The sequence below is a fragment of the Callospermophilus lateralis genome, chromosome 1 (genome assembly GCF_048772815.1).
Source record: "Callospermophilus lateralis isolate mCalLat2 chromosome 1, mCalLat2.hap1, whole genome shotgun sequence".
Lineage (NCBI taxonomy): Eukaryota > Metazoa > Chordata > Mammalia > Rodentia > Sciuridae > Callospermophilus > Callospermophilus lateralis.
In genome coordinates this window covers 113,432,851-113,445,122 of record NC_135305.1, presented here as the reverse complement: position 1 = coordinate 113,445,122, position 12,272 = coordinate 113,432,851, and the positions used below count along the sequence as shown (strand labels likewise).

At 39.5% G+C, this 12,272-nt stretch overlaps 1 protein-coding gene across 1 annotated transcript; it reads right to left on the bottom strand.

Annotated features, from left to right (window-relative positions):
• Positions 1-551: 551 nt before the first annotated feature.
• On the bottom strand, positions 552-1,665 carry LOC143397930 (testis-expressed protein 38-like). Its single transcript, XM_076854708.2, has 2 exons — positions 1,629-1,665; positions 552-1,096 (listed from the first exon to the last, which is right to left on the bottom strand). Exons 1-2 carry the CDS (start codon positions 1,663-1,665, stop codon positions 552-554), a joined length of 582 nt encoding a protein of 193 aa, XP_076710823.1.
• Between the last annotated feature and the right edge of the window lie 10,607 nt (positions 1,666-12,272).

Genomic DNA, 12,272 nt, shown 5'->3' with positions numbered 1-12,272 from the left:
ATCGATACATCATAGGTATCACCCAGTCAGCACATAGTGTGGTGTGGTTCACTGACCTCATGATGACTTGCTTGGCCAGTGGCATAGCCAATGTGGACTGCTGTAGCCATGTGCCATTGGCAACTGTTACTCTTGTGGCAATTTTACTTCCCATCCTGCAGAAGAGCAGTGCCTTTGGGGACCTAGCCCGGGGTCTTGAACACATTGAATACTTGGAGGGAATTGAGCTCATCCACAACTATTGGCTCAATGTGTCTCTTCAGAGCCAGCCTCCAGTTCTCATTGTATTGGTGAGACTTGTGCCACCATCACACTGGGGAAGGATGTTGCCTTATTACTGGCAAATGAGACGCAATGACTCTGATTTTTCAAAAAAACTTTACTATGTAACATCTATAAGGTTATATGACCTGTGTATCAGGATCACAGTCTTTGACTCCTTTTTTTAATACCTGGCCCCTGAAACTCTCCCTTTCAGTGAGAGGAGGCTTCAACCCTGTAGTAAAAGTCTACACATTGGGTCAGTTCAGCCCTTGTGCTAGTGCAGAAAGTTAATAGAAGTGGACCTGCCTTTCAGGAGCCTTGAAAAAGGGGTAGGAGGCCGAGTGGGATAGCATGCGAGGAAAGTTCAGGGTGTGGAGGGGAGGGGCAGAGGGGATCTCTGGAAAGATAATCGGGAAGGGCGATGGGTTCTGGCGCTCTGGCATCCCCTTAGGTGAGGGCTGCTGTGGGACCACCAGAGCAGGTTGGAGGGTAACAGGGGCTTCTGCCTCAGGGCTGCTGCCTCTGAAGGCATGACGCCTGTCTTCAGGGGGCTGGGGCTCCGATGGAAGATCCGGAATTTCGAGTTCAATATCAGCATAGGCAAGAGCCCGGGGAGGATCTATTCTGATGGTGGCCGTCATGCCATATCTGCGTCGTTTGTTGACCCAGTACAGCAGTGGGCTGTAACTAAATGTGGCAGCTTTCATCACCTCCACCCACTGCTGGGCACGCTGTCTCCTCCGCAGGTTCTTCCTCCAGTGGAGTACCAGCATGCAGCCACCAGTTATCACGGTGCAGAGCCCCAACAATCCGAAGTACCATGGGACCCACGCTGAGGCAGTAAAAAAACAACAGCAACAACAAAAAAAAAACCAAAAAAGGCAAGCTGACTGAGAGCTCTAGCTTGGGACCTGAACTGTGTCTCATTCCTCTCCTGGATTTGGCTCATTCATCCTCTCATTCCTTCCCACCCTTCTCAAAGACATGCCTAATAATTTCCTGATTCAGTCAAAGCTATATTTGCAGGGCACATAAGAGACCCCATTAGCCTTTTTTAGATAAGGAACACTAGGTGTAGAGGGGCCAGACCTGCCCAGACTCAAGTCAGGCCTTCTGGCTCCCAGTCCAAAACCCATGCAGTCATTCACACCAAGAAGCCTCACTAAGGACAAGGACATCAATTGTATCTCTTCTCCTTGGGCAGAGCATGGTCTCTGCCTTTGAGGAGTCCTTAGTTTCCTAGAGGAGTCTGTCTCTTAACTAAATAGCACTCCATTCAGGCAGCACCCCCCTCCCCCCCATCCATGCAAAGGGTCTTCCCTGAAAGTTTGTCACTCACTCTCAAAAGGACTGGGTGTACTTACGACCAGGGAGGCCCATGTCCTCCTTTTGCGAATCCATAAGGTTCACTCTGGTTACCAGGCCTATGGCTCTGCAAAGAGTGAACTGACCCACTACTCTGCCCACCAATGGGAGTCCCCAGAAGGCCCAGTCCCATTGTTCTCTAAAGATGAGATCACTGGGTTCTGAGCATCAGGAATTCTTGGGCTGGTGCTTGGCAGTTGATGGAATAAGGGACTCCATCTTATGACATCTCATGAGCATGTTGTCTTCCATGAAAGACTGGTCCACCATAGAATTGTCTGTTCCCAACTTTGTGTGGTGAACTCACAGGCAGCTCCCAGCAAAGGGTCCTTACACCCTCAGGAGCTTCTACTTGTGTTTTCAGTTGTTAGGGAGCCATTTTCCAGTGGGGAGTGAAGCAGGGAGGACAGTGAACATTGGACATCCCTACCCTCAAGAAGTGTCTTACCCAGTTGTCAGGGAACAAAATGGCTTAGAAGAACCATATGGTCCAAACCTCCTCCTTTGGCTCCTACCATCTCTGTTTTGTTTCTTCAAGAAGTGTTTTTTGGGCATCATCAGGTCTTGTATGTGATCTGCTTCTCTTTCCAGCTCCGTCTCCCTCCCCACCTGTCATATACCTTTCAGCCCTGGGCATGCCAGATTCCCACAGACCCTGCTTATTCTCGTCTAAACTTTGGCTCAGACTGCTGCTTCACTCAGGAGTGTCACTCACCACATTTCCACCACGGAACACCTCCTTATCCTCCCAGGTGGTCAGCTCCCAAACTCAAATACAAATAGTTCTTTCAGTTGATTTCCCGGTTTCTAGAACTCTGGAGCAGATAAATTTGAAGCAAATTGTTCCCAGGGACAGGAATCAAATTGATTTCAACAACTATAAATTTGTATAAAGTGGAAAATATAGTGTTCTACAGATTTAATATATTATTTTTAGAAATTGCTCTATTTGAACTGCTATAAAAGTGATGCCCTTTTCAATAATATGTCACCTACCATGAACAACTAAAGTTCAGTTAAGTATGAATTAAACTGAAAAAATTAACCTGATGCTCTGCCACTGAAGCTTATTTTAAAATCAACATATTTTCCATCCCCTTCTCCCCATCCCTAACCTGGAACAGGATTACTTTTTGTCCCCATTCAGTTATCTGTCCTTGAGCACACACCCACCACAGGAGTGAAGAAATTCAGAGTTGGAGATGGCAGCAGAAGACTTAGAAAATGATTATATCCCAGATTAAGAGGTGAAATAGGACCAGGCACACCTGAAATCACATCTTTAAAGACACTTTGTTCCCCCTGATGTGCAGAATCACAGCCTCTGGGACAAGAGTCCCTTGTATTTTTCCTTTGCTTGCAAAGTAATTAAACTTCTGTCCATCAACTGATATATATATATATATATATATATATATATATATATATATATATATATATATATATAATAAATATATATATAAATATACAAATGGGTATATCCATCCAACAGAAAATATGTGTGGATTTGTGTGTATATATATACATTATATTAATATAAGATTTTGATATTAGGGATGGACCCCAGTATTCAGTTATTGAATAAACAATGTAGGAAGCCTAAATCAACTAAAAATTGAAAATCATTTTCTCTCTGAAAAAATTTTAATAGCAATTTTACTTATTTTATACATCTATATTATTTGTTGAGATGTGCATACATATGTTTGTGTATAATATATGTATAATATAAAATATATAATACATATACATATGTATGTCTACATATATTTGTATGTATATATGTATCTATATGTGTACATATGTGTATATATATATATATATATATATTTATATATATATATATATATATAATTATTGCTAAAATTAAGAATCAAAACCAGTTGACTTGTATGTATTTTAGCCCCAGAGCTCAGTCCCTGAAACATTTTGCTTATTGTGCAGAGCTTGCCCTCTATCCTGTCCTGCAGTTTCTTCTGCTTGCTGGTTGGAAATCTTGTCTGGTTTCATTCCTTCCATTCTTCCATATGAAAACAGCCTTACTCTCTGTGCCAACCTGAGCCATGAAGTACTCTAAATGGAAACTACTTATGATTTTGTATTGAAGATATTTGAAAAAATGCAAGAAATACCAAAGAGAAAGTAGTCAAAGAATTCGTTGGGTTAATTGTTTTTACAAAGTAAGTCTTAATTTTAAAAAAATATTACACAATCATCAATTTGATTACTGCTTCTGCCCAAACAAAAAATGTTCGTATATTTGTTGAATCACTGAAGGTTGAAGTTTAGGACTAGAAATAGCATCATAAGAACTATTTGCTTCTCATCTCTTGTGGTTACACAGCCTGGTAGAGGGTCTCTAGGCTCTACTGTCCCTCAGTCCCTGATGCCCATTCATTGGTTCTGCTTGTCCAGAGCAGCATGTTTTTTCTGCATTTCTTTTCTCTTTTTATTTTTTGGGTGAATGACAGGCTGTTTTAAAAATCAGCACTTAAGTATAATGCATTGGCTACTTTTTTTTATCTTAATTTTTCTCCTACACAAGAAGTATTACCTTGATAAGACAGTGGATTTGAATAACCAATTTACTTTACCAAAGCAATCTTCAAAGGCCAAAGTTGGAGAACTCACTTTTCCCAACTGTGAATTTATTAAAAAGTGACAATAATTGAGACAGGGTGATACTGGCACAATGATTGACCTGCAGGCCACCGTAAAAGAACTTAGTCCAGATGTTGGCCCTCATCTTTGTAGTTACTTAGTTTGACAGGAATATCAAGATAATTAAACAAGGGAGAAAAAGTCTTCTCAATTATATGCTGGGGTGACTGGATATCCACCTGACTCCTCACACAATGCACAGAGTTTACCCAAATTTAATTCCAGAACTAACTCAAAATAGAACTATATGTATGTAAGAGCTAAAGGGGAAATTTTCTTTAAAGGTATAGGAGTAAATTTTGACTTTATTAGGCAAATTCTTCTTGGATAGGACACCAAGAGCACAGAGATAAAGAACAATATGGGTAGATTGAACTTCAAGTTAACAACTTTTGTTCAAAGTATCTTGTCAAAAATGTGGAAAGACAACTGACAGGCAAGGACAAAATATGTGCAAGTAACATGTCTTAAAAGAAAATGTATCCAGAATATATAAAGAACAGAACCCAACACATAGATAGCCAATGTTTAAATAATGGACACATCATCTGAGTAGACCTTTCTCTAGAGACCTTCCTCCAAAGCAGATATTCTGGCCAGTGAGCACATAAAAAAAAATGTTCAACATCATCAGCCAGTGAGACTCAAAATAAGGTACTACTCCACATCCATGAGGATAGCTAAAATGAAACCAGATATTAACAACTTGGTAAGGATTTGGGAAATGTAGAACCAACCTTCCTACATTGCAGTAGAAATGTAAAATAATGTAGTTTCTTTGACAACTATCATTCAAGTGCCTGTGTAGGGGGCAATGTGGCATCATTAGACAGTTCTAGCAGGGTCACTCTGTCAGCATTAGAAGTGGCTAGAATAGTTTTCAACATGTAGATGTACTATTGGATAAAAATAAAATATGGTTAGTCTTCAGATAGAAAAATGTACATGTCTAGAAGTCTTAGCTCTGTAGTACTTGGTGCAAAAAGAGTAAAAATGATTAATTACTTTTGATTTGATTTCAGTTATGTGCTAAGCCTTACAATTCATGTGTTTCCCAATCTCAAATTTGAGTGTGCACAAAGAAATAAGTAAAGTTAACTCAGTAAACCAGGAAGCGCCAGTTGACATGGTTGACTTTCTAGTTTTGACAAATGAAAGAATGATCATTTAAAGAAAGCCAGACACTTGGAGCAACTAGAAACAAGTTGCAGATGAATGATACGGAAAAGAGTTCTATTCGTTTATAAGAACCCAAAATATAGCCATGTGGAGCCATTGGAAATACCCTGCACTCTAATGGGCATCTAAGGGAATTGCCCAGTGAGAACATTACCCTGTCATGTGGGCCACCTTCAGTGTTTCTGTATTTTCTCCAAAAGGAGTTAGTGTCTCAGTTGTATCTTGGCTGTGCATGCTAGGACAGTTGAGTCTCCTGATTGAGGAACTTGGGTTCTCACAGCAGGCAGATAAGATGGATCTATTCTGATAATATTTCATGTTATGGGGACTCTCTCATGGCTCTTTAGATTGTGTGGTCATGGAAACCTTCTGAGAAGCTGAAATATACATGTCAGGAGTGAGCTGTGTTCAAATCAGGGAGCGGAGAATGAAGGGGATGATGGAGGCACAAAGACACACTTTCTAAGATGGGCCTGTTGTGACCCTATCTCAAAAGGCTGATGTGTTCTTTAGAGAAGTAAGATGAACACAGGGCAGGAGGTGTAGGAGAGGGAAGTGCTGCACCCTTATTGGAGGGTCGGGTAGGGAACCCCTTGTATAGAACTTTGTTCTGTGGGACAAATTGGACTTTTCCAAGATCATGTAATGTTATGTAGATTAATCAAGTGATTCACTTTATTTTTTTGGGGGGGGGTGTTATTGTTTTGTTTTGCTTAATTTTATTGTGGCCCTGGGATTGAACCTGGGTCCTTGAGCATGCTAAGCAAGCACTCCACCACTGAGCCACATCCCCAGCACAGGAGATCTGTTTTTAAATACTGTTTTATCAATATGTACAAAGAGTGGGCAGTGTCTACATGAAAATGGAGGTAAGGTACCCAATGAGGTGGTTGTTAATGGGACTCATGTAAATAGTGGTGTCCTGGCTTGGAGAGAAAATTTGCAGGACTTGTTGATGATGTGGATCTTTTGGGTGCCAGAAAAAGGAGAGGATATGGGTGGATGATGGCAGCATCCTCTGGGATTGGGGAGCCTGGAAGAAGCTGGCTTGAGTGGGCTGGAGATTTGAAAGGCTCTGATGGAGTTACAAACTGCAGAATCATTGAACTCCATACCATGAGAAAGTTCTAGGACAGGGACACAGGTGAACCCCAGGGCTTTTTCTAAATAATTGCTGCAGTCTGGCTGGGCAAAATAATCAGGGGTTGACAAGAAACTTGTGAAGGTTGATACAGCGGGAGCCATTTTATTGTAGGATGGCAGAGGTATTTATACCTAACTGAATACACAGCCTGTTTCAATTTAGCATCATCCAGTTACAGCAATCCTCATCATCTTACGTATACACAGCTTAACTCAATTAATATCATCTTAATAGTTTGCTGGCATTACTTCTCAAACCACTCCCTCTGGCAAAGTGCCAGGCACCATCTTGACTTGGTTGTGGCTCTCAGCATATAATTACAAACCTCTTAAAGGAAAAGACATCTATACCTGCATCAGTATCTTAAGAATTGAAACTAGGAGGCTAGCTTAGAAGAATAGTCACAAATGCCAGATTTGAAGTTGTCTTCTTTGAGGTGTGAGAACTCTTGAACTTCCCAGGTGCTTAAGAAACACCTGGTGCCAGAATCCTTGTGACAGATTATCATTTGCAAGGTCCTTTTTGATGAGTAATGTGGAAGGCTCTAGCAGAATCACTATTTGTTTTGTTGGGAGGAAAGGCACTTTGCCATTTGAGAATTGCAGCATAAGTGTAGAAAGGTGTTTGTGACATCTTGTTTTAAAAATGTCTTTTCCTCCTGGAAAGAGGAACTATGAGCTTAGGGGGAAAGACTGAGAAGAAATGCTGGGTGTAGATCTGTAATTGAAATTTTAAAAAGGGTTCAGGGTTTGCCCTTCCCCATTAATGCAAGTGTTCTTAAAAGTTCTCAGAGTGCTTTAGAAATTTTCAAACAAGGTCATTGAGCCTTGCATACTCTTAAGTGTCTCTCAGCCATCACTGCATACAAGGGTAGAAAAGAGAATAGTCAGTTTAGTGTAATGCTTTGTTGGTTGTATGACATGTGGGCCATGTATGCCAAAAGGAACCACAATGATTGTCTCTTGGTCAGCAAAGGCAGATGGAAAAAGTGTCATAGGCTTATTCCGTGTTCACATGTACATCTTGCTGAGTTGTGCTACCTGACAGGTAATGGTGACTTCTGTAGTCTCTGTATAAGACAACCCTGTCTTTAAAAGTTAGATTTAGCTGTTTTCATGGTGTGCACCTATAATCACAGCTACACAGATCAAGGCAAATTTGATGACAAATTTGAGGCCAGTTGAGGCACATTAGTGAATCAATGCCTGAAAAAAGGGGAGGGGCAAGTACGTAGCTCAGTGATAGAGCCCCTTCCTAGTTCAGTCTCTGAATATTAATATCAAAAAGAATAAGTCACTATTTAATCATGATTTAGAAATAGTGTATTTGCAGAAGTCTATGACGCAGAATTGTAACACCTAAGTTGGTTGGGTGGGGCTCCCCCACCCCACTTGCATGGTTTTCTCTAATATAAATTTATTCTTGCTAGTGTAGCCATATTTTTAACTTTTTTACAAAATGGTGTAATGGATGAAATGTGTAAAGACTGTAGAATGATGAGGTCCTGTCTAAAGATATGAGACTGAGTCCCATGAGAACTATGACAGTACTGAAGGAGTTTGTCAAGTCAAGACTCTAGTAAGTACTAATTTTCTCACTGTGCTTGTGTCTGCATGGTGTGTGCACAGAGGTTGAGATCTGTGTGTATCCCTTAGTATCTTAGATTCTTGTATTAAAAAATGCCTATGGCTAATGTTTAGAAAATTGTTTTTTGTTGTTGTTGTTGTTGTTTTTGTACCAGGGTTGAACTCTGGGGCAGTCAACCACTGAGCCACATTCCCAGCTCTACTTTGTATTTTAGTTAGAGACAAGAATATCATGAGTTGCTAAGCCCTTTGCCATTGCTGAGGCTCGCTTTGAACATGTGATCCTCCTGCCTAAGCCTCTATAGCTGCTGGGATTACAGGCATGTGCCACTGCACCTGGCTGAGAAAATGGTATTCTTTATTGGAGGAGAGTGAGAAATTTCAGGTTTTCTGGTTCTGCAATGTTAGGAGATGCAGGAATAATGAAAGAGAGATGCTCTGAATTGCCTGTACAAATGTGAATCCAGGGACAAGATTATTTCAGAGTTCTATATTGTTACCAGGGTTAAGATCCAGCTGCTTGCCCCACACCTGGCCAGTCAAGTTGACAACTAAGTAGTTGAGGCAAAGAAAGTGACTGCATTTAAAAAGTGGCTCAGTGAGAAGAAAGAGGGATTCTGTATCCAAATCCCTACCTCTTAGGAAGCTGATCTCAGGGGGCTTATGTTAGTGATTCATGGGTGTTTCCAGATGGGCAGGTGTTCTGCAGAGGGAAGGCTGGATAATGGTATCCAAGTCATGATATTTTCCAATTTCTAAGATCTCAACAGTAAAGATCATGATTTTTTTCCTATTACGGACTAGGTGCATATTATACAATGATAGGGAAAGGTAATTCTTCCTAGACCCTCTTGCTGAGCTGGTAGCTTAAATCATTGTAATGAGGGAGAATATCCTTCCTCAGTTAGTGATATAGTGTAAACTCCCAGCAGTGAACACAGAGCATCCTTCCTCAGCTAGCTACTCCTATCATGAACAGAAACACATCCACTAGTGAATTTCAGTATTTCAACACTGAGGACAGGCAGTAATTTTTTAAGGAAAATAGTCCTGATTTGCAAATATCTAATTGTCACTGATTATTTTCCTTGGATTGATCACAATAGGAATGTTTTAATTTTCAGATCCCAGAATGCACAAAGAGAACTTAAAATACTGATGTTTTAGGCTTGACCTAGATTTTCTTAGGAAGAACTTTGAAAGAAGTAAGACTCTTCCAACATTACAAGTCAGTAAGATGGATTTTGAAGATATTCATGTCATTGTGGGGTCAAATAAAGACTAATGCACAAAGGAACCCATGCAGTCATGTTTATAGCTATGACAGTTGCTCTTTTGAGTAACCCTGTTTTTCTCTGTGAGACAACAGGCAAACACTGAATCAAAATGCATGAAGAGCACTTTGCTATAGGAGCTATGTCATCTCTTTATCTAACATTATAGACATTTGTTCATGGCAGTTGGAAGACTGATCTCCCAATTGTATTCCTAAGGCTCAAATACATAGAATCAAAATGATGCAGAGGAACCTATGTTAAAAGCAAAGACTAAAGTTTTAACAGTATTAGAGCAAAGAAGGATTAATGAATCAGGCAGCACTGAGAACCAGAAGAGGTTCAGAGTTTCATGGCAGCAGTGTGGGCAGTGCGCTTCCATAGGCTGATGTAGAAGTACAATGGAAAAAATATATTTGACCAGAGTCAAAAGACCCTACATAGATGTTGTTTAGCAGTTTCTGTAAATTGGTAAAATTTTTTAGTTTCATTTTTCTAAAAACTTAAACTGGTTCCTAGTTTTCTGTAACATTTTTACATTAATTCTCCATGTACCTGTGGAGGAAGCTGAAGGAAGCCCTGGAATCATCTCAGTCTAATGAACTCTCAACTAAAACTTCATATCACTCAGGATAGAATCCAAGTTCCAAGCCACTCATTGTTAAGACTAGAATTATGAGATTTCAGTAGAAAATAGCACCAATATACAATGGAAATGCCCTTGGATAATGTTGATTTTGAAAAAGCAGTAATTTATGTCTTGTGATTCTATTTCAGTTTGAGGCTGATCCACTAGCAGATTGTTTAAGAGGATCAACAATTCCATCTTTACTTAGAGTGATGTCACTAAATGACTGGATGTTTCCTTATTCTAGGAGCTGTGTTGAAATAGTGAGTTATGTCTATGGGAAAAGCAAATATGTAAGTACAATGGCAATTTTACTTTTCAACAATTTAAAAACCCATAAATAATCAATTATTTCCAATTTAAAATCAGTTGTTAACAATCTGAAAGTAGAGTCCCTGGCATATAAACATGTAGGAATCATTTTATCAAAACTCTGAAACCCTAGAAGTAGAGGGTAATGTCTGCTCGTCAGCAAACACCAGAACAGGTTTTTATGACATGGTTTGTGGCTGTTAGGATAGATGTTGAAGAAGGCATGGGAATTAGAAATTTGGTGTGAATGGGTGGGGAATACTTTTTAAATTTGTTTAGTCCTATAAGACAGGATAATGACCTTTAGCATATATTATATTCATTCAGTTTATATTATATACATTATATACATTTAGCATACATTATATATACATACATAGAGTATCACTTATTCTATTTAGGATCCCACTCTTGTAATTGTACAAGATCTGGAGTTACCCTGATTGTGTATACATATATAAGGCTAGCAAAGTTATGACTGATTAATTCTACTGTCTTTCCTATTCCCCTCCTCCCTCCCTTCGTTTCCCTTTGTAGAATACAATGGATTTCTATTATTGCCCTCCCCAACATCTCTTGTTTTGGGCTAGCATCCACAAATCAGAGAGAACATTTGGCCTTTGGTGTGTTGGGATTGGCTTATTTCACTTAGAATGACAGTCTTCAGTTCGGGTTGGGGAATATTAAGAACTAGCCCACTGGGCACAGTAGCACAAGCATGTAATCCTATGTTTCTCAGAAAGCTGAGGCAGGAGCATCACAAGTTCAAAGCCAGTGTCAGAAACTTAGCAAGGCTTCGAGCAACATAGAAAGACACTGTCTCTAAATAAAATATAAAAAGGGCTGGGGATGTGGATCAAGGGTTGAATGCCACTTGGTTCAATCCCTAGTACCAAAACAAAACAAAACAAACAGCAGCAAGAACAACAACACAAAACAAGGCTCCAATCATGTTTCCAAAAATTGAACTTATTTTTAAAGGAAATTTAATCTTTTTATAGGAATTTTGGGTTCACAGGAAAATGAAGAAGATACTGAGACTTTCTGTGTTACTCCCCCATTATCAATATCTCCCACCAAAGTAGTGCATTTATTCTAATGGATGAATGTACATTAATAGATTGCAATCACCAGGCATGGTGGTGGAGCACGCTTGTAATCACAGTGGCTCGGGAGGCTCACTCGGGAGGATTCTTAGTTCAAAGCCATCCTTAGCAATGGTGAGGCACTAAGCAACTCAGTGAGATTCTGTCTCTAAATAAAATGCAAAATAGAGCTGGGGGTGTGGCTGAGTGTTTGAATGTCTGTGTTTTTAAAACCTGGAACCCCAATCCCCCAATATCCATTGCAGTCACTCAAAATCTGCAGTTTACATTTGGGTTCATTCTTGTTGTACATTCATACACAATGTGCATGTGACATATGTCCACTATTATATTATCAAGAAGAGTAGTTTCAACTAATTATTTGTTCTTTTTTTTTTTTTTACTATCTCAATATTTTTTTTCCCTTTTCTAGAATGTCATATACTTGAAGCATGTAGTAGGTAGACTTTTCAGATTGGCTTTTTTTATGTAGTAATAAACATTTAAAGTTCTATTATTTCTCTGGATTGGTAGGTCACATCTTTTTAGTGCTAAATCACAACATTATGTTGTCTAGATGTAGTTTATTTTCCCATTCCCTTACTGAAGGACACCTTGATTACTCCCAATTTTTGACAGTTATGCATAAAGCTGCTCTAAATATTCTTGTGCCAGTTTTTGTGTGTATGGACACAAGTGTTTAACACTTTTGGGTAGATGGCAAGGAACATGATTGTTGGATCATTTTATAAAAATATGTTAGTTTTTAACAAA

Coding starts and splice junctions, on each gene's coding strand:
- LOC143397930 (XM_076854708.2), bottom strand. CDS start 1,665: ATGGATTCGCAAAAGGAGGACATGGGCCTCCCTGGTC. Junction 1,097..1,628: donor GGACATGGGCCTCCCTGGTC/GTAAGTACACCC, acceptor TTACTGCCTCAG/CGTGGGTCCCATGGTACTTC.